Source organism: Polyergus mexicanus, unplaced genomic scaffold (assembly GCF_030449975.1).
Source record: "Polyergus mexicanus isolate NDT 795.1 unplaced genomic scaffold, iyPolMexi1.0 SCAF_11, whole genome shotgun sequence".
Taxonomy (NCBI): Eukaryota; Metazoa; Arthropoda; class Insecta; order Hymenoptera; family Formicidae; genus Polyergus; species Polyergus mexicanus.
This window is the reverse complement of record NW_027223331.1, coordinates 10,087,917-10,111,812: the sequence shown is the minus strand read 5'-3', so window position 1 is coordinate 10,111,812 and position 23,896 is coordinate 10,087,917. Positions and strand designations below refer to the sequence as shown.

The window sequence follows — 23,896 nt, the reverse complement described above, 5'->3', positions numbered from 1 at the left end:
AAATCATTTTTGAGGAATTATTGTCTTAGTAACTCGAGCTAGAAAGTATTTTAACGTCGAGCTGTCGCTTTTGTTATTGGTCGGCGCAAAAATCTCGATTGAACGAAACGAACAGAAACGTAACGAGACCGAGAGTAAGCGCGATGCGCAATAAACGAAAAATGTATACTTTGCGGCAGAATGAACGAACGAGACGGTAAAACGGGATGGACGAGAAAACGGGAGAATCTGGGTTAGAAAAGTTTTTAATTTCGATAGAATTTTTATCCCGTTCATTTTCACCGCGGTGCCCATGTTTCGCATCCCGAATACGCGCGGGTTATAAATACGAGCGCCAAAAAGCGCACCCTTGGCGACGCGCTTCGCGAACGATGCGAACCGGGAATGGAGAGAGAAAGAAAGAGAGAATTACGCGAAAATACGGACTTACGTGAAATTTTCTTGCCGTTCTTTCGCCAGTGTATCTGCGGCGGCGGTGCTCCTTCCGCAGTGCAGTAGAAACTCGCTATTCCGCCTGCCTTCACCTGCTGCGACTGCGGCTTCACCAGAATCGTCGGTGGACCTGCGAACAAAAGATCACACGGGATATTCTTTAATTACACTCGGCTCACAATAAAATTATCGTTTGTCCCTATATCGTATAATGGACACGCGGGCAAGGTTGTTTTTTGAGATGTATTTTGAGACTTTGTCGCTTCATCGCGTATTTCGTGGGAAAAATAATTTTTTTTTTGCTTTCCATCATTAGAGGATTGGATATGAAAAGGGCTGCGAGTGTCTCTTTTTAGTTAGTATTTATTAATTCAAAATTTATTTTTTATTAGATGTATGTAAATGTATGTAGTTTTCATAATTACTTCCAATTTTTCATAATAAAATGTTTTAGACACATTATATATAGCTTACTTAAAAAAAAAAAAAAAAATTATTTTAAATAAATAACATTTTTTTCCTTTTGCAGATTTTTTTTTTTTATATAAAATCTTCAATTTCACTTTGTGTGCATAATGAAGAGTTATTAAATTTATAAGAAAGAGATATTTATACGGAACTATATTAACAGCAAGGTAAAATGATATAAAATATTAATATTTACTTGAAAAGCTAACAAGCAAAAAATGTGAAATTATATTTACATATAACTAAAAATCATATCGTTTATTTGCACCGAAAATCATGTGATTTTGTAATAAAGAATCGCAAAGCAGCAGAAAATCATATAAACCTTTCGTCGTTCATGAATATTATGCGTTTTAGCGTTTCTCGTATTAAAATTTAAGTAAAAAGTTCACAGTTACGCTCGCCTTGCTCGCGGCCGGAATGGAAAACGTTAATTTGCAAAGGAAAATTGCAGACCTCGGTTACGCAGATATTTTCTTTCTAGGTCGGTTCCGCTAAGGTAATTAGTCTTCTCGCAATTCGGGTCATTAGTCTACTTTCCATCATTTAAAATGACTTTCGTAGATTTTAGGTAAAATGTAAAGGGATGACGCATCGCGTGCGTCGAGTGTCGGAGCTTTATGCGGTAGCCGGAAAAAATCTTGATGTGCAAAAATGGTTAAGGCTTGATCATCGCATCGAAAAAAGTAGAATCTCCGATTTTAGAGCGAGAAATTCGCGCGTAAAAGAATTAAAACGCCGAGTATAACGTTGCCGATAATTGTATCGGGTTCCTGAGCGGGCGCTCGCAGCCTTCTATAAATTAACGTTAAAAATTATCATCTGATTGCATTCGCGAAATTTATTATTCGTCGGGTAAAAGCGACGTATCTCTCCCGTCATCGATCGCACGACGCGGCGGCGGCTGCACGAATGCACTGGGCCAGAAGTCGGTGACCGAAATTAGTGGATTTAATACAGCAGAAAGTTCAAACTACCTCCGCTGCTACGCTTTTAACCCCGGGAATAAAGAGACGGCCGGTGCAAGATGGATGGATGTGACGCGCTCCTTTGTCAGACCTGCGCCACGGCTTCGCTCCGATGTCGTGTGTCCTCCGGAGAGAAAGAGGAAGAGAAAGAAAGAGAGAGAGAGAGAGAGAGAGAGAGAGAAACGTAAAAGAGAATCGCCCTGGGAAAGAAACGATGCCTGGAGTTGCGCTATCTGGAGTGGGACCACCATCGCCGTACTAAATTGATCTCGGAATTTCGCGATCGTGCCGACTATACGAGGAGGAGAAATCGTCGTTTATGAGCATTCTTTCTGCAAATTGAGAGTTTGAATAAAAATAAGCGTACCCTTCGCGAGAGGATGGACAAGTGGCGGCATTCGATAGCGAGAATTTTCAGTCTTATCTTTTTATAGTCAAACATTGCCAAACGTCGGTTCCTGATTGTTTCGATGTACCGAAACGATTTTATCGCCTATCCCACGACGAGACTAATGGATAATAACAAAATGTGATTTTCCAGCTGAGGGATGCTAAAAGAATGTTTATCTCGGCGCTGCCGGGCTAATGTTAGCGTTTATACGATCGTTTGACGACCGAAAAATGTCTGTCCGACGAACGTTTACGGGGTGTCCCGGTACGCGATAAACTCGACTTCTTCTACTACTTGCTACGGCGCGGCATCTCCCTCTTTCTAGATCATTAGACATACTTTTACGACGTCGGGGCGTATCGCACGTAGTAAAAAACTTTTTAATCCGAAACGCAACCACTCTAGAAGAGTTTGCGGAATTTCGCGGCTCGCGTGACATTTTATTGCAGCGTTTTTAAAACGCTGACTATCCTATCATAAAATTTCATATCATCAAGTTGGCACTCTTTATCGGCCATTAAAAGAAGAATGTATCGGAGAAGAACAGCGGTTTATTGCGATAAATGTTGATGCGATATCTCGCAACTCGTAGCAAGTATTTTTAAAATGTCTTTGATCCGTGCAGGTTTTTCACTTTCAACGAAATTAATGAACTGACTGCATCATGGACATTTATATAAAGTTTTAAGTTATAAAAATATAGATTTTCTGTGATTCTCTCTCGCTCTCTCTTTCTCTCTCCCTCTACATACAATTATAAAAATAAATATTAAGTAATACATAAATTATATTATAAAATCATAAATTAACAGCAAAGCAATTTCCTAAAGTAAGTATATAAGCTGATTTTATAAAAGCAGATAAAACTTATTTTGCGAAGAAAACGGAGACAAGATGTAGCTGAGAAGTGAGCGATAGTTCTCGCGATGAAAAATTAAATTTGCAGAAAAGAGACTCGACGATATTACAGTCAAGAGATACGATTACTCTAATCTCCTGCAAATGCAGTTTGAATGCCACCGCTTCACGCACGTACGACGCGTGTTTCGGTTGAACGCAATTTAAGCTAAATATTATTCTACCAACGCGCACGAGCGCGAAACGTAGGAATTTTTGATCGAATTGCTCATTCGGAATTACTCTTATACGAACGCATTGTACCGCCGTACGCAATTGTCGTTTTACCGGAATTGCTCGTAACAGGTCCATTAGTTAACCATGGTCGCTGCGTACGCATGAAATACGTATATATACGCACAAGACCGCGACTTACTGCTTTCGCTATGCACCGCCGTGCTTTTTTATATAATTCGCTGCGATTTTATCTCGTGAGCCTATATAATATAACTGTGATATAACTTTCACACGTCACGCAAATGTGTTTATCTACATACGTATAGATAACGCAATGGTTATATCATAATTGAAAAGATTTCGATAAATATAAATAGAATTATAACTCGTGATAACGCAGGTCGAAAAGCTACGTTAATTTCATTTTTCGTTTATTCTTGTCTTTATAGAACATAATTATATTTAAAAGCATTTGCCGTGGAGTATTATCGGGATTATTATGAAAACTTTAATTATGCATAAATCAATAAAAATGTACAATACGCATCATACGAAATGTCGTTTCCGACCGATCAGAATTTCGAAAACTTCTGTTATGGAAGAGCGATGCCAGATAAATTTCGACGCGGTACCAAATCCATTTCCCAACTGCAACAGTTTTCGATCTTCCGCCGCTAAAAGTGACCGATTGTTCGATCCCATTAAAAGTCGATGAACGGAGAAACATAGAGAGGTAGAGAGTAGAGATAGGAAAGGGGTCGTTGACGAAGAAAGATCATCTCTACTACGAATACACAATCTCGACTCTAGTCAATAATTCAAAACGCGATGTAGGTAAAGCTTGCGGGAGATATAACAATGCCAATGAGCAATGTGTTCAATTTAATTGTTCGTGTCATTTACAGCTGTATCCATTTTGCTTCGTTTTTCGGGATCGCAATTATTAGCTCTTGCGCTATAATAATTCTCATAATAAAATCTGATAATGACATTTGAATCATCTTTCCACACTGTCTCTGCACTCTAAGTAAAAATAAATTTTATATATATATATATATATATATATATATATACAGGGTGGGGCATTTATATTGAGACACCTAAATATCTAAAAAATAAAGCAAGATAGAAAGAAATGTTTCGGACAAAAGTTGTTCGGTTCTAAGGGGGTCATAAGATGGTGCCATTAATTTGGCCTTGGGTGGAGGCGCTTCGGAGAGTTCAATGTCAATCTTGTTTTTTTTTTTTAAATGGAAACACCCCAATCTTTTTACATAAATCGATTCCTTGCAATATTCTGCATAAAAAGTTATAGGGGTACGATGGCCAAAAGTTTAATAGTTTACGAGATATTTTATACTTTATTTCTTATTACTTTACTTCGACATAATTTTACATAAACTATGAAATATGTCGTAAAATTATTTATTTTGCGATAATGTTACCTTAATATTTTAAGGTCAAAAAATGAGCGACATCAATTGGTGTAAAGAAAATAAAACAAGATTGATATTGAAATCTCCGAAGCGCCCCTATCCAAGATCAAATTAATGGCAACTATCTTATGACCCCCTTAGAACCGAACAACTTTTGTCCGAAACATTTCCTTCTTGCTTTATTTTTTAGATATTTAAGTGTCTCAATATAAATGCCCCATCCTGTATATCTATGATTGTATAAAGTGTGTCTTTACAAGTGCAATAATTATTAATGCCAAACTAATTTCTATTTGAATAGATCAAAATTAAGCTGATGGACCGCACGTACATTCACCGACCACAGTTATATCTAGGAGAGACGGCTATTAATCTATTATATTCCAATAATTGATTTATCATATGTGACTGTTAGTTGAAAATATATGTCGTTCATGTAACGGGACATAATGTTTATGAATTTCGGAACAATTGTGGCGAAGAATAAATTTCGCAATATATTTTTGCTATAATCAATTGGACCGCGCGTACGAAAATGCGGCGAATATTTGGAGAACAATTTGCTTTAGCCGCTGACATTTATCTATTCAAAATTGTTTCATTCCCATTCTATTTACTTTCCGCGAATAAATCATTTTCAGTGAGACGATAAAAAAGAAAAACGCGGTAGAAGCCGATGAATGTGATTTCGACGGAAACGATAAAAGAAAAGTATGCGAGAGAGATGTAGAGGCGCGTTGTCAAGGCGGGAATAATAGCATGGCACGAAAAATATTGAAAAAGCTTACACGTGCCCGCCACTCTCTATCCTTTCCTGAGAGACTCGCTCGGCTGGGTTGCACGCGAGCCGGCGAGTGTACACAAAGATTAAACGCTGGTGAAAATTAGATTGCGAAAAGCGAGGCACGCCGCCGTTGCATCTCGCGAAATGAACGTCGGACCACTTTTAGAGAGAAAGAGAGGAAATGAGGGAGCATTCCGCGAGTGAGGGGGAGATGCTTTAGTGGCGAATGAAAATAGTAGCATAAAACGTAGACTCTTTCAAGAGGATTCTTGCGTATCGTCGAAAAGTTATCTGCGCTAATAAAATTCTATGCGCAATATACGCGGATAAATATTTCTCGTCGTACAATAAAGTTATTTTGCAAATTAAAGTTTAGCGTAATGGAGGATATAGATACGATCGAGCTGTGAGAAACATGTTTTGGAATATCTATTTACCGAATATGTAGGCTGTGCCGGCTCGCGGTTATTCGACATTCGACACGAATCTTATTTGATACAGCGTCGCGTCTCGTAATCGCGACTTGGCGCGAATCGATCGCGATCCGTATAAAAATGCACAAGGGCAATATCTCATACTTAAAGTTTATAGCTATTCGGCACGGGCTCAGATAACTTGGAGAAAAAGTTTCGCCCTCGGTGTCGGCATTACATTTTATAGCCCGCCACGTCGTAATTGAAAAAGTAGCCGATAACGGTGCAATCTGCATGTGATTTGAATAACATTACCCGTTACTGACTACCGAACGTATTATAAAATCGATTCGAGGCTAGCGCGCTCGAGAAGGATGCTTCGCGACATTGTAAAAAAAATAAAAAAAAAAAAGAAGAAAGAAGGAAAGAAAAAGAAAATTCTGCGTGAGCCATCCGTGGTAATTAATTTATTCGTAGAATCATCGGTTATCAAAGAGATTATAGAGCAGCGGTTGCTCGACTGATGAATTGTACTGATAATGCTTCAATGAATTTCGTCACGTGATAAATCCCCGAATGAACGGTATGTACTATCGCTAATTAATATCGAAATACGACGTACTAAAGCCGTGATTTTCCGAGCGAAGACTCACGCGCTATAGAAATATTACTGAAAATACGCGGCAATTACATTAACGCGTTTCCCGCGGGCTGTCGAGTTTTGATGGCGGTGAATCGCGAAACGAATACGGGATGCATTTAAACGAATTCTGATATATACGCCCGGGCCCCTAAATAACACGTAAACGCGGCGCGGCGTACACAGGGCTCATTTATGGAAACGAAGCGGGGCGGTAATTACGGATCGAGAGTCATTTCAGGCTCGCCGGTACTAGGACCGAATTCGAAAGAGGACGCGGGGATTCCACGGCGAGTCGCTCGAAATTTCGTCCGTCCGTGTCCGTCGGGTCGATACGCCGTGTGTGCAATTTGCGATGCAGGGTCGTCGCGCCGATGCCATCTCGCTTTTACTCTGGCTCACTCTGGCGTTGATTGTAAACGCGGCCATTTATATATACCTGTACACATACGTGCGATGTGGTCGCATCAGCCAACGATGATGTTCGCGGGATGAAGAGCGACGTACAAAGGCGAGACGGTCGTAGAGGGGGGGGGGGGAAAGGTACGGGATGACGATGCGTTCGATAGGCAAATGCACATACGCGAATGCGTATAGGTTTATCATAAATAATTGCGCCAGCCTTATTCGCGTTTTGGTATCGAAATCCTCGCGTTCTCTCTGCCCGACCATGCGTACGATCGGTGTTACTTCCCTTCGCGTTTGGCCGCGCGGCAAATATTAATTTAATTTAAATGGGTTTCCATCCACGTACGCGGTGCTCTTCTGCGTGCTGACGTGTACACGTTTCAAACCTGACAGAGATAGGTAGATCGAGCGCGGCGTAAGATCGAGTTTGTGTCTCGTTATTCGAATATAATGTGTTAACAAGGTTGAGTGGAATCTGGTCGGATTAAAATATTGAAAATTTTCCGCCGTTTTCGTTGGTATAATAGGAGAAAATATGCGCATTTATTTACACGAACATTGAACGAAGCGAATGTAATTGAACAGAAATTTATATAAAACGAAGTAAAAATATGACGTCGATGTTTTTTTTACAGTCGCTCCATTTATACTTTCCAATTCGTATTTTAGGATAAACGTCTTATTCGTGTCAATCGAAATTTGTATGAGACATAATTCGCGTAACGAAAAAGATCAAATATACAATAGGGAGCGAATCAAAGTTCCATAATTAAACAATTCCCGATTGAGTTGGAACGATCCAAAAATAGATGTTCAATAAATGTAATTTAAGAAATACAAAAGCGCGACATTTTATTTATTCGTACATTAATCATCTATAAGTATAAAATCGACATAGAATACCTTTAAATAGAATATCTAAATTTGTATAAAACTCTCTTATAAGAATAGTCTGATCTTTTTTCTTATCATACAATTTGAAACTAGCTCGACTAAAATATTTTTGTCGTGTAAAAAAATGTGCGCCAGATATATTTTCGCGAATTTAAAAAACACGTTTGAGAATATTTTCATCGCTTTTAATTAAATTAACGTTAAATCACATACAAGAAAATTACGTACACGTTCCTTTCCCTAGACCTCGAATATTTCACCAGTCGCTAAATATCATTCCGTCAACTGATCGTTTCAAGATTTTAATATAGGACGGCGTATAACTCTTGAAATTGAATCACGATATTTTTTTTTCACACGGCTTGTACAGCTAACAAAGGGTCGACCGCTCTCGCGGTTCCACGGCGGACGTCGCACGGTCGGAAAAATTGCAATTTATTCTCCTATGGAATTAAAGCGTCCATTACAGCGGAGCTTCCTATCCGCCCAGCGACACCGGGGCACGGGGGTTACTCTCCTATCCATCGCCTGGTGTCGTGGGCACTCTAAAACCCCTTTCCGCCCGACACTTCCGTTCGTTCTTTCCGCCAGCGATAAAGTTACGTTCCTGAAAGAAAGGAACGTAGAACCGACTTCGTCGACGCCAGGCGCGATTTGTCAACCGGGGATTATCCGTTTTCCACGTTCCTTTAATGAGATAAACAACGATGGCGGAAAGGCGCGCCAAGTAACGGGGATGGGGGGGGGAAGGGGGGGGGAAGAATAATTTCCACGACGACACGAAAAGACACGACGGAAGATTCGTTACTCTTCCCGCGTCAGGCGCCAGGTGCCTTCTTAATTTATTCACTCGCTCCTTTCGCCAGGAAGAAATGAATACAGTCGCGCAAGCTTTGACATATGCTCCTACGAAACGTTCTTTTTGAACACCTGTGCGATTTTATCACCGACAACTCGAATAATCGTTTACTATTGCATTTTATTGCAGATTTTTTTTCTGCACGATGTATGCTCTCTCTCTCTCTCTTTTTTTTTTAAGGTCCTTTTTGCGTTTCCAAACAAAGATTCAAATTTCGATCTCTGTGATTCCGATATCGTATAATTACATTTTGTTATCGCCGACCAAACGAAATTCGACAAATTGTAAATATAGCGAATGCACGACTTTCAAATTCAACAAAAACGATGTTTGCATCCAAGTATCGCTTGGGCAAATTGCATGAGATGATACAGCAATAGGCGCTTCGATGCGTATGCAAAGCGAATGCGTTTAACCAACTTCTCGCCGAGAATTTCCATTAGTCAGAAATGGAGAGGACGACAGCCCTATAGAGTAGAAACTCACACGGGGTAGCTAATGGGCGGCTGACGGGTGCGGAGGGGTGCGATACTAGCTTGTTTTGGAGATGCCAAGCCGTCGAATGATTTCGAATCAACGCGTCTGGTAGCGCGTATAATTCAATTTGAATATGTATACGGAGCCTGCGGCGCGAACGGGCCGCGCGCGTACATCCGCGTTCCCATCGGCGCTCGCGTAATTCCCGCATACATATATATATATATATATATATATATATATATATATATATATATATATATTGTATATACCTGCGCTTCTCGCTCACGTAATATAGATATTACCGTGGAGTCTGTCCCATCGGTTCTCTCGTCGCGCCATGTCTCACGTCGTTTCTTTTTCATTTATACACCTCGCCACCTACCCTGTCTCTCGTGCGCGCTTTCCGTGACGTGTCGGGAGGGGGATGGCAGGAGATGCGCGCGTTCGCATCCATCGAGGATGGATAATCGGTTACCGAGCACGTTCGCCGGGATACTTTAATCTTTCTCTCTACCGCGCGCGATAATACACGCCCGCGCATCCAAGATACGTCTATAACGCGTGACACGGAGACGCGCCTTGAATTTTTATTTTTTCCCTCTCGCGCCGATTCTCGGGAAGGAGGAGGCTTTCAGCCAACATCACAAGGGATTTCTTTACGAGCGGCGAAACGCTGATGGCGGCTACGGTGTCGGACAGAGACGAGAAAGAGAGAGAGAGAGAGAGAGAGAGAAGAGCAGAATCCCCATGCGTCGAGCGACTATTCACCCTCGTCGTAAGAGCGTCTCCGCTATGAGATATGTAAGTCTGGAGGTTGGTGTGGTCGTGCGACGCGAATGGCGACGAGCCTGCGCTGAATTTATGCAAATGTATGCCGGCAATATTCTAAATAAGTAGGTAGGTACACTCCCCCATCGCCCCGCAGCACCGGATCCGACGTCAGCAAATCCGACCAACCAAACGCGACTCACCGCCACCACATCTTTGGTCCATTGTAAAATCGCGGTGCTGGCGACGACGCCACCGCGGCTGTTCTCGTGATAGCGTCTCGACGTCTTCGGCGCAATTAACGTTTCTTAGCCGCGCTCGCGTTTCTCCAAGTGTCCCGACGACGACGACGACGACGATGCTTCTTGCGACGCCCGGGGAGAACAATCGAGGTACCAGCGGGATAGTCTCCTCGATTCGACAGACTTGTGAATATTCACGAAATCGCGTCGCGCGCAATCGCGGTCGTTCTTCAATTATCTAATCTCGAAATAATACATTTATAACAAGCCGAAATGGGATTTCCTTTCTTTTGTCAGTTGTTCATATTGAATATTACATATCATATTGAAACGCGAAAATTAACTTTCGTTAATAATTTTATCAATTTTCTATAAGAAATATTTATGAGTGACTCGATCTAAATATTTTTATCATTCTATCTTAGAACGTCTATTTTATAATCAAATAAAAAATAAATGCGAATTTTAATCTTAACATCAATAACGTTAGCTTCTGTCCTATAAATCTTCCGCTCCTATATTCGATATAATATATGTATATAATAAAATATAACTCAATTAAAAAAAAAAGTATTACATGTACTTTTAAATCTTCATCTCATTAATTCTTCTTTCATATTACTTCACATGTTACTTTTCTATCATTCTATTGTACATATTTTATTTACTCGATAGCCAATCATGACACCATCAAAAATTAAAATATCCAACTTTGCTTTTAAATTGTCAATATTTATCGGACACTGTGCGCTATTTATTGAAAAGAGTGTCATTTGTGATTCTACGTAAAATAATATATTCTCGCCATTGAACCATTCCCGTTTCTTTAACCCGCTGTCGTTTAGAAACTCATAAACGGTGCCCTTAACGGCGTCAAGGATCGAATAAGATGAAGGGTAACGCTTCGATGAATTTCGGCGGTCGAGTGCACTCTTGTCGAGCGATGAGAGGGCAAGGACGACTTTCGATTTACGCAAGAACCACCGCGTCACGTATGCGCATAGATTAGTAGGTCGCTCCTCTGCGACGAGCACGGGGCGACGTAGATGGTAGACGTAGCGCCCTAATCAGCACTTGGCGTTTTAACGCGGTTAATTGCGCTTCAATTAGCCGAGGGTCGTGCCCCCTGTCGTCCCTTTCCCCTGCCGGGAGGACTTTCTTGCTCCCGTCGTTGCTCGCGCGAGCAACGCGGAGAGTAACTTTCGCGATCGTCGAGCCGTAGCGTGCAATTAGGTGCAAAGTCTCGTGCATTAAGAAGAGCGGCAAGAACCGTTAAAAGACATTGCTGGCAGAAGATTAGTCGACGATAACGTCGGAGTTACATTGCCGTTAAAGCGACGCATTAGCGTAATGCTCGAGTGTGTTATTTTTCTTCGGAAAAGAGACGGTATCTCGCTCTCGCTCTCGCTTCTCGTTACGCGTGCGCCGTTATGTCACTCGGCTATTATTACGCGAGTGGGTTGGAAGGAGAGAACGCGCGAATATAGTAGACTCGCCCCGTAAAGTAGACGCGAGAAATTATAACGCATAATCGTTTGGTCGCACGCAACGTCGAAGCGAAAGATGATCCGAAACGAAGTCTACGAAATTCGCCTTCGCGCGTCGTATTATATAGCGGACCCCCGCGCTATCGTCTGCGGAATAAATCACGGAATCAATTCTGATACATACCGGGTGGCGCCATAAATAAAAGTGCGGGACGCCAGAGATACCGTGCCGTAGATGACGGTGTGTCTGTACGTATATACCAGGTCGGAGGGCGACGGAAACAAATGACAGCGCATAAGCGGGTGGAAACACTCGAAAGTCAGGTTGTTGCCGCGGTGGTCGACGTAGCGGTCGCACAGAATTTGAAATTCAAAGCGTCCAGGAAAAGCTGGCCGATAACAGGAAAAGGGAGACAGATAGAAAGGTAGAGAGAACGATAAGGAGAGAAAAAAAGAAAAAGAGAAAAAGAGAAAGAGAAAGAGAAAGAAAGAGAGAGAGCGCGGAACGGTCGCGGGACCGGGCAAAAATACACATTAGCGGATTTGAAATTTAGATACCGGCGATTCTCACCGAAATTGAGTAGTTCGTGCTCGAAAACAGGCCGATTTACGAGCCCGTATGAGCGCGTGTCTCGAAACGCGATCCTGAGCCTGATCGATGTTACGTGCGCGCGCGAGGTCCGCTTCTTTTCTGACCCCGTTGTTCCCTCATCGTGCACGGAGAGTGTATTTTTGCCAACGAGCCGCGTACACGGGTCCACGTTCGTTACTCGTTAGTTTATGTGTGCGCGAACGCGAGCGACGACCTAGATGTTAGCCGCACGGATAACATCGGACCGCTCCCCCGCGCTCGCCACCCCCATGCATCGTTTGTACTTACTTGTCATGTACGTGATGTATTGCGAGTCGCTGATGTTTCCTGAAAGAAGCTCGTTGAGTCAAGTCGTACGTAAACGTCCCGGCAATGTCTCGCGAGCGCAGACACGGCACGTGCCGTGCATTCATACACCTTGCAATTAATTTCGCGCATAAATGAAATACAAACACCATGGCATCGTTTCTTGTCGAAATATAAAGCATCGAACGAATAATTTTTTATTCGTCTAATTATTCTCATTCGACTCATTCTAATTCGCGATGAGGCATACAATGCAAATCTTATCGTCTACGCAGAATCCTAAAGTTTTTACGTAAATTAGGTAAATAATACCAAAAGTAGCGCGCTACATATTTCTCGCGAGTATTTATATCCCGATCAAGTTCACAATAGGGGTGGGAATATACGTGAAGCTTCCGATATCGCTCTCGAATTTCATCGCCGTACTACGTCGTCTTCGGAGCCACGAAGGCATACCATCGACACGCAACTCGCATCCCTCGATAATACAGTCGCGCTCTCGAGAGATCCAGTCGATCTTCACCGACTGGAATATTCGCGTGTGTATAAAAGCATCGGGGCATGGCACGAACCCTTAGGAGCACGAAAGGGAGGAGGAGGAGGAGGAGGAGGAGGAGGAGGAGGCGGGGTGGTTAGGGATATTTGGTGGTTTGTGAGCGACTTGGTTGGCAGCTGTCGTGAAAGCTCTCTGTCGGAAAAGCGTGAAAGCGCGAGATATTGCCGCGCGCATGCATTTCCGTTCGCGGAATATAACGAGTCGCCGTCGTCGATGGCGATCACGATATTTTTATACTCGATATTTAGTATTCATTCTTGTATGGTCTCGTTCCCTTCTGTTCGAGCGAGAATAAATGAATCGCTAATGACGCGCTTTAAAATTCAAAGTGTCCGCGCTGCGCGAGAAATTGATAGAAGATTATAACGTCTTGCTAAAATTATACGAGAAGAGAATCGGGTGATTCATTTCTATTTTGTGACTAATATTATTATATACTATTATCTTATCACAGGACATTTTCATCATTATTATTTATTATTCTATAAATATGTTTGGAGACCAAACATCTTATTTTTGAAATAGAGATATGGAAGAGATCTCAATACTTATTATATTATTAGGAAAACCTCTAGAGCGAACTAAATATAACATATTATTTTTACATTGATTTTTATTCTGTACTCTACGTATTAAAAAATATTAACAATAATTAATTAAAATAATATTAGGCAGCATAATCAATATTTATAAAAATTCGATATTATCCTAATTCATTTACTAAATAATAAATAATCTTACTCTCATTATTGATAGAGACAACTGTTTTTAATTGAAAAATCTATTTGTTGTGTTAGAAAGCTTTTGTGCTTCTCTTCGATTAAGCCTGTCACACGTGCGATATAATAATATTCCAAGATACGTAATCTATATACAGTGTCGCCGTCGTGATAAAGCGAATAGGTTCCTTCGTGCGTGAAGCTTCTCACAGCAAACAAGCGGATGCGTTTTGAGATACGTCGCGATTTTGGTGCGCGCGTTAAACTAACCGCTGTTATTCCGTCTTGTTTGCGGAGCTCGGCGACGATATGTCGCATGATCTCATCGTCGAAGATTCCCCCGAATAGAGCGGAATATTAATTTGGCGAGACTGTGCGCGCGCGCGCTTAATATGCGCGAAAGAGAAAGACAGAGGGAAGGGAGGAGGCTTCGGCACGTTGCCTGCCGCCTCCTCTCATCTCTTAGGCGGGCCCGGTAGATGTAAATTAACTTTGAGAAATAATCTTGTCGTTGACTCGGCGTATAATAACGCGGGCATGATATCGCTTTGCTCCTACTATATCGCACCCTCGTTCTGCCACCGATATACCTTCTTACCCCCGTTCTGTACAACACGCGGTACGCGGCAGCCCCCGATCACTCTCCCCGCTGACATCCAAGTATTTAATGTCTTTCATTCGTAATAATCCTCAGCCATCCTTCTTTCGTTCCTCCCTGGCTTGACCCCGAAGTTTATATCTCGCGATTATTCATCCGCCGCGACAGGTCTGATCCATCAGTATTTTCCTCGATATTTTACATAGTCGCTCTTTAACGACGCTCATTAAACTTGACGTCCTTAATAAAATCGAGGCAACGCGACGACCCGTTTTCGATAAGCGATCATTATGTTCCTTTTATATTGGCGAAACGTAAATAAGTTTGCGCAAGGAGAATGGAGAGATGAAAGTGACAGGTAGAATTATGCGCCTGAATATTGTCAGTGTATCAGCGACGGGTTTCCATAGCTATAATGCGCGAGATTATTTCTCCGATCGTAAAAAGTTACGTGTCACGGCCTTACACGTTCGTACGACAGGCCCGGTGTGAGACGCGAAAATTACTGCCGCCGCTATAGCAAGAGCTGCCTTTTTTTTTTATGATGGATATCAGAAGCGTCAAGCACACAAGTGAGGAGTTTATACATTTTCTCTTTTCATAATCTCAAGTTATTATTATTCATATACATGTATAAATACGATATAACAAGAGGGAACTTGTGCATTATTTAATAATTATAATTGTTACATTAATTCGGCGAGAATGAAATCTGTATCGAATAATCCGGGAGAGACTTTGCATGTTCAAAATTTCGTGAAATTTAAATGTGCAATCTTTGTAAAGAGCACGATCGCGATATTGAATAAACTCTGAGTAAACCATTCAATGTACCAGTATGAGAACTTGAAAACCGCAGCATAACGTGCATTTTATAATTAATTCCCCTACCGCGGATTAATATTAAATTAATGCCAGCCCTCGACGTCATGACGAAGTTATCGTACACGGTACCTTGCAAGCGCGATACGTCACACCGTTGGCAGAGGAAATCCATGCGGGCTAATGTAATGTGAATCTATTACTCAACCTGTGCGTCTCGTTATCGTGAATTACCATGCGTCGTCATCGAACCTCGATGACAAAGATATCTTTGCAACATATCTCGCGGCTCTCAAATATCGAAAGATACTTATTCATCCGAAGAAAGAAACTCGATAAATGTTGGATTTTTTTAAGAACGATAAATCGTATTTCAATTCGTGTTATATTCTATAATATTTACTTTGTAACACAGATGAGATAAGTCTATCTCTGACAGACGTCTTCGAATGGAAATAAAGATTGTCGATAATCGCGTCGTAAATATGCTCCATGTTGCAAAGTTTGCGGGTCATTGTAAAAAAAGTCGATATTTAAGGGAAGAACGCCGACGAAAGAAATGTTCGCGAGTTCTTATGAATGTATGTGTGTGTGTGTGTGTGCGTGGCTCGTTGTATATATATTTAAATGACTCTACCATATCTACGCCATTACCGTAAATGCATGTTGGCATCGCGTACTCGGCGATCTGTATATAATTGACCTATATACACGCTGCCGCGATTTATATCACGATCACGTGTATATGCGCATTCGATCGTATTTTCATGCGAGTCTGGGGGATCATGCGAGTCGATCCGCGTCCCGTGTACAAAAGCGAATTACCACCTACGACTGAAGAGCGAGAGAAAGATAATAAAGATTTCCTCTCGAGATCGCGATGATTTCCAAGGCATAGAATTTAACAAGATCGAAAACTTATTCTTAAAATCCGCGTTCGTTCCGAGGATTTCGCAAATTCAGGCAATCGACGACAGGAATGTTTCGTTGCAGATTAACAAGAGTATGTGTGCGTATAGATGCGATTTTTATTATCACTCATCCCTTCCTCTCATCATTCGCATTCCGGGCTATCGTACCGTACGCGTTCACGCATGATCAAATTCCTCCTATTGCTTCAGTGTGCAAGCGAATAAGGATTTATCTTAAGAAGCAAACCGTCGTCGCTTGCGCTGGCAAAACTCAAGAGATGACGAGGGGGAAACATTTTATGGCGTCTCAGACTCGTGACACTAAATCGCCGTTAAACCGCGATATTATATTATTGCAGGATATGCGCGAGTACTTCATATCGTCTATATAAAATGACTTTATGTTCTTCACCATTTAGCGTTACGTGACTTCATTCAGTTAAACGCATAATTTATTAAGATTTAATGATTCGACAGTTGAAAATAAAATGTAAAATATATAGAGAGAAAACTGCTTGAATGTCTAGAATCTCAGAAACGCAATAAGTATCATGAATTAATTCGGCGATGCCATCGACCGCGATGCCATCGAGTTTAATGGCCGGCATTCTGATTTCGCGCGCGCAGTTTATAGGATCAGTTTCTCATGGGGCCAGTGATGTACAACGTTGGCAAGTGCGGCAAAACCACGATCCTGGCCGCGTGAATTTACCTATTGCGTTCAATACTTCTTAAGTTACATGGCAATTTTGGTAGTTCAATTATTCAATAGTCTCGGAATACCCAAGGAAAACTAAAGTATGACAGTGCACAAACGTCATTTTTACATTTGTGATTACGCAAATTGTCGAACTATTGTAATAATAATATACGATCGATAAATTTGTCTGATAAAAACTAATCTAATAAGAAATGGCATTGTATAAAAAGCAAGACATATACGTTTCTCAATAAACATCGATATAAAACTAATATGATTAATTGGAACATCGATGGGATCGGATTCTTTTTTTTTTCTTTTTCCCCCCCCCCCCCATTTACGTCTTACGTTAAGATAAATAATCAATTGACAATGAGATATAATATTATCAGCGAAACTGGGTAACGTGGTATATACGACGTGGTACGTACTTCCTTCATAAGAAATAATCTAATAAAAAATGGCATTGTATAAAAAGCAAGACATATACGTTTCTCAATAAACATCGATATAAAACTAATATGATTAATTGGAATATCGATGGAATCGGATTCTTTTTTTTTATTTTTTTTTTTATTTACATCTTACGTTAAGATAAATAATCAATTGACAATGAGATATAATATTATCAGCGAAATTGGGTAACGTGGTATATACGACGTGGTACGTACTTCCTTCACTCCCCTTAATTTCATTGGCAATATTCAGATCTTCGCGAGTTCATGAAATCCCATCTATCTCATCTCCCCTATTCCTCTTTCTCGCTCTCTCGCAATTGCTATGTCAAAGTTTCAAATTAATTGACGTTAAACCTGCTTCGTGGCGCTTCAGATATGGTGATACGCGATCAATATAAACCGATATATTACGAATGCATCATACAAGAGATGGCTTGTTTATTAATTATTTAACACCCGAGTTTATAAATCCGCGCATTTATATATCTATATTGTGACAGATTGAGAACTTTAAGAGCTCTAAGCGAAATAGCATTGAGAGATCCTGCAATGCAGAGTTATAAAAAAATATGTTTTACTTAAAGAAAAAAAAAAAAAAAAAAAGATTCCCATTCTTTAAAAATTTTTTCATTGCAAAATAAGCATTTTATCTTCTTGTATTACGAGATGTTTAATATAATATACGCAAACATTTATATTTTTAAAAGAGAAATAGTTATATATAGGCTCATAAAACGAAAGATATTGCAGCCTTTTGAGGCAGAGGCCCTAAGCGATCGTTTAGATCGCGCTTATCGGGAAATCCGTGCTATATTTACGACTCGCAGAATATAAAGTTAATAATGAAATAGTGATTAATCTATCCGAGTGTACCTAGCGTTTAATATTTCGAGATGCCGTAATCCTTGTCACAAGGACGGATTTCGTACGGGATTCTATACGTGATGTCCTTGGATCGTGTCCGAACGTTGGTAGGCGAGACAGTCGGATCCGGATTTCGTGAGCGAGACAAGGATATACTGATTTCAATTGTCGTCGCCGACCGTCGTAGACGTCGACGTCGTTGTCGGCAGTTCCACGCTTCGAATGGGCCATCTCTGCTATCCCGGACCGCTAAGAGGGTGGAATTGATTAAATAATTGGCCCCTTAGATCGGGCGGCTAGTTTCTGGAATGAATACGCTGGCGCCCGGCCAAATCCCGACTTGAACTCCCGAGGAACGCAAGGAAGAAGGGGATGAAACGACCAATCCGAACAAAGTGCCGCGAGGACAGTAGATGGCTTAATAATGGTTTCGATTGGAAATGGGAAATCTACTTGTCACATCGGTGTTATTAGTTTCGAGAAGTTAGTACCTTTCCGGCAACACTTATGCCATCATATGTCTCAGAATAGTTGGATAAAATTAGCCACGAAAGAGAGAAATATCCATATAATATTGATTTTTGTTTTTCGTTTAACTCGACTGATCTCCTAGTAAATTTTAAACTTTATATACAATATATAGAGAGAAATACAGAGATTCGCGCGTAATTTCTTTCTGCGATTGCACACGAATCTAAAAAAAAAATTTTAGATTAAGGAATCTCATGTACCTTTGCCAATTTTTCCCCATAATGTCGTACGTGTGTGTTCGAAAAACAAAATATTTTTCTTCAAAATAAAATATTATTTCTTTGAGAGAGAAAAAGGAAATGTACGAATCGAGTTCGAGAGTAATCGATAAGTTGCAGCCTGCGAGCACGTTGCACATTTCCGCGGTTTAATACCTATTACGCTTTCTTCTCTTCTTTTTTTATGAAGTTGAAACACGATTCGCCAATCAGATAATGCTAATGTGTACGCTACCTACTGGCATGAATCTGTAATTTTATTTAGCCGACAACCTTGTCAAATGAAGTATTTAGCCAGTGTATGTATGCGGGGCAATACGGTACGTCGATGTTCCTAAAAGATCTTCAAACTTTGCCTGATATTCCTTTCAGAAACGCATTCCAGATGATAATAAACATACGATTAAAACGATTCTGTCGGCTAAGTCGTTCTAGAGTTAATAGAACTAATTAAAGTTCCAGTTTTAAAACTTGTTATATTATAATGTCATTTTATTCATCAAAAATGCCAGTTAAACTTTCCTCGTACTTGAATGGTATCTATGATATTCTATTTATATCTCTTTGATTTATTTACATTACATGATTATGCATACAATTATATAAAATTATATATATATATATACATATATACAATATAATATAAAATAAGCATATTTTAAAAATCGTAAAGAAACGATCTTTTCAATTAAATCGCATCTCATACAAAATAACAATTCTTTCTAAAAAGAGATTTGATTCTTCAATTAGAGTTTTATTAAATTCTCCTTATTCCACGCTAAAAAAATATATATATATATATATTAATTAAATATTAATCTGAGCTATTTAATCCGATTAGACAGATAATAACTCTTGCTATTTTTCTCGATTATTACAAGATTAATATCCATCCGAGAAATCTTATTACTATTTTCGGGCGCAGCTTCCGCGCGCGGTATTTCAATCCCAATATCTCCCGACAGTAGGTTAATCGATTCTGTAAGTGGTTTTCCTGTAATATCTGCGAAAATGGTGGCGTAATCTGACTCGACCGTATTTCTGGCGCGACCTTCGCGCGCGTAGGAGCGAGTATACGGCGCGGATCGGGACGGCGATTTCAGCGGTGGGCCCTCAGATAATAGACATAAATATTCCCCGGGTTTTTCGGATTTATATTTCGCGCGTATCAGGGATCTCATTTGCATCGAGAATTTACCGTGCGCGACACATTCACCTACCACCCACGTCGCGCAAAACGACGCTCTGCCGCGGTCACACGGATGCTAAAGCGGGACCCCGCCGCTCGATCGCGCACCACCGTGGCTAAGATCAGAGCGACGAAACAAAAAGATATAGACGGCGTGAGAAATAGGGAAAAACGTTGGGAGTCATCGTTCGGACGATATATAGTTGGACCGGTTATATTTTTCGCCGCTTAGCTAAAGTATTGAAAAATAATATTACGTGCCTGCGAATGAAATATTCCCGGACCTGCTCCATTCCACTTTATGCTACTGCTTTTCCCAAAGAGCTCTGCGACTTTGTCAACTCTCGCATTAATATGGAAAATCTAAGCTTAATCAAATATATACTTGGTTTTTTTTTAAATTAAGACCTGTAATATTACAAACGTACAAAAGTATAAAGATGTAGTTTAAAATTGCGGTTTTACTATCTAACGTATACTTTTATGTATGCGTAAATATTTAAATATTTTAGTAATTATAAAATATAATCGAAAGAGAAGAATAATTCAATGCGCATATAATCTTTACGAAAAAAAAAGAGAATTATTTATACGATTTATTTTTTAGATTAAGAGATCGATGAACTCGAATTATATAAATTCCTATTACGGTATATTTTCGCAAAGCGCATAAATAGTTTCAGAATAGCAAAACTGCACATGTAGTTTTTTTTTTATGAGACTGTCGTCCTATTTTCCACGAGTTAGGCATCGTTCCTGAAGCATGGCGAAATGGAAACATAAGCGGTGGGCGAGCAGCGTGAAACAGATTGAATCGAGAAAGAAGAGATCGCGAACGAAAGACGTGTGCGACACGGAAATTCCTGTTTTCATTCCCAAACCGCTCTAACTCCCCCCCCCCCGTAACCCCCCCCGCCCTTATATTTCTGCTACGGGTGATGCTGCATCCGCAGCTGCAAAAACAGTCTAGGATTTTTATTCGAATTTTATGATTTAAATCGCATACTCCGCAATATTTTCCCGCCGTTGCCAAGGGGAGTAGTAGGAGGCGCAATCGAGTCAGCAGTTGATTTTATGCTTTATTTTTATGGCTCTACGTGTGTGGCAGCCTCTGCTCTTCCTCTCCGGAATCTTTGCGCTAGCGGTCGCGATATGCAGCGGATAAATTCTATATCTTTCCCTCTTCTTAACCCTCTAAATCTTTCCTCAAGTATTACCTCGCGGCTCGATCTTATTTCGTCGAACTTTTATCGCAGCGTGCTTAAGCGATACTGGCTCGCATATTATATACAATACATATATATATATATATATATATATATATGAATTTAAGATATATATTAATTTAATAATGTGTTATATAATAAGGATTAGCTTGTGTACTTCGCGTATCGATAATTTTACTCAAGCTTTTATCGTTTATCTATGTAGATTACGCGTCAGGTAATTTGCTTTAAACATTCTACATACAAGCTATCCCCAACACTGTTTCATCGTGGTCGTTGATCGCGATAAGTTTACAAAAGGATTCGCTATTCATGCGCGATCGGAGCGCTTCACCGTAATGGAGCCTGACGAGGCACGAACAGCCGCGGGATTGAAACATGCGCGAATTCCGCCTATGGATGCGGGATGCATCCATATCTGCGGTTGCACAACGTACACGCCGCGGTCGTTCCTTCTCATACATTGCACAATGCATTCGGCGACGATGCGTGTGCATCGAGAGTTCGCGAAGCGCCAGCGCAAACGCGCGCGCGCGCGCGCGCGAGCGCTCTATGATCAGGCCGGCGTAATAACGAGAGAGCATAAATTGACAATTTGTCCCGGCGTATTGGTTTCCCTGGCCACGAGCCGCGTCCGATGCAATAATTGGTATACGCTGTCAAGTGCTACTCCGCCAACGACCAACTACCCCCACCGTACGACCAATCTGCGCTCGCGCATCACCCGTTATCTCCCCTTGACGATGTTGCCTCACAACCACCGCTGTCGAAATTTGACGTAAGTGCTTATATAGTGCAATAATGGAGAAATCGATCGAATCTGAAAATTCGACGAAGTAAGCAATATCGGAATACGAGAATCGCCCGCGCGCGCGCGCTTTTCCCAAGTAGAAAGAGAGAAAAAAAGTTTTATCTGGAAGAAAATTTACGAAATTTTGCGGGGAATTTTTTTTTTTTTGCCAGCTTGAGTAACCGTCATATACATACCACTAAATTTTCTCGAGCTTTTCTTAGATTGCTCTTATATGCTGCCAAAGTCCGAAGCGACACGCGAGTGAGCAATCGTCGAGGTGGAGAAAAAGGAGGCATGCCCCAAATCGATTAGATAGTCGATTAAACGCCTGCCGAGAGAGAGAGAGAGAGAGAGAGAGAGAAAGAGAGAGCTCTGTTTATATATTATCCTCTAAGAAAGGACGTGCGATACGCTCGATTCGCCAGCAACGACCCCCAACGGAGAAATAGTCATAAACCTTCCGGCGGAAATTCAAACGCGACCTGGCTTTCCGAACAATTTACCTTGCGATGCGATCTCTGCATTTGATTCACGAGCTGACGATGGTGCCGCGGGTACATCGGATGCATGCAGCTGCAGACGATACGGAAGACTGGAGCGGATACCGCCACGTTTTTGCAGCCCGGAGCTACAAGAACAGGATTACAAAGATTCTTTGTGCGTGACGGGTGAATGGGATGGATATAGGAATGGTAAAAGCGAAAACGTGGCTGGGGAAAGGGAGGGGAGGGGAGGGGGAATGGAATGACGGAAGGGGTGAACGCGGGGGGCTGGTAGGTAGATATAGAGAATATAAAGTAAACGGCACGCAAAACGACAAGACAACAAAGAGCAACGATGCTTGTTCTACCAGCTTCCTGGCTCGAAATGAATCCTATTCCGCGGGCACAATTTCAAAATACACTTTATACAAAACTATTAAGACCGATCGTACATATAAAAGCGAAATATTTTGCAAACGTCAAAGAATAATAGCGGGCAGACAAGCGTGTAAAATGAGCTACCTTTGTAAACGAGAATCAATGTTGGCAAATAAGCACGTAACAATATATGTATTTGTAACTGTTATTCTGGTTAACCGGATCGCGTTATCTGTTTTTTTCATAATTCCCGTGGCGGAGCATAGCCTCTCTTCAAAGTGCACGTTTCGACAATTATATTTTAAACGAATCTTTTCACTGCTGCGTATGAGAGATACGTTATTTGTACGAAAAATTATTCAACGCGCGATTGAATGCTTAAACAATGCTTAGGTCACACGATATGCCGATCGATATATTGTGAATCTCAATTAATTAATTCGATCAGTCTCCGCGGAAGCATCTACAAATTATTTTGCAACACGCTAATTAGATGCTAATTACCTCGTGTAACTAATTAGAGCCAGTAGGACCGGGTTTACTTGACGAGAACGACGAGAAAATTGTTGCATAGCAAGAGAAAAAAAAAAAACCCGATAAGAGTCGTTTCGTGTCATTTCTCAAAAAATCTACGTCGATAAAGAAGCCATGTACGCTCGGCATTATTGGCTTAACAATTTGCGTGCCACAATTACGACTTGCCTCGGCCTTCCCTCCTGTCTCAATCGGCCTCGAACTTCTGCGATGTTTTGTGCCGTCGTCTGACGGTAGATTCGCATCAAGTCGCGGTAATCTAAAGGAAAGAGGAG

At 41.0% G+C, this 23,896-nt stretch overlaps 1 protein-coding gene across 5 annotated transcripts in view; it reads right to left on the bottom strand.

The window, feature by feature from the left end:
* The window catches only part of Lar (tyrosine-protein phosphatase Lar), a 374,983-nt gene that overhangs the window by 116,079 nt on the left and 235,008 nt on the right, over positions 1-23,896 (bottom strand). For 4 of the 5 annotated variants that reach the window (XM_070304372.1, XM_070304376.1, XM_070304377.1 and 1 more), the window contains exons 5-6: positions 12,625-12,663; positions 431-562 (exon numbers count right to left, since the gene is read on the bottom strand). In XM_070304372.1, coding sequence (XP_070160473.1) covers positions 431-562; positions 12,625-12,663 — 171 coding nt within the window. The remainder of the gene's footprint in view (positions 1-430; positions 563-12,624; positions 12,664-23,896) is intronic. The other variant, XM_070304374.1, reaches the window with a different exon arrangement.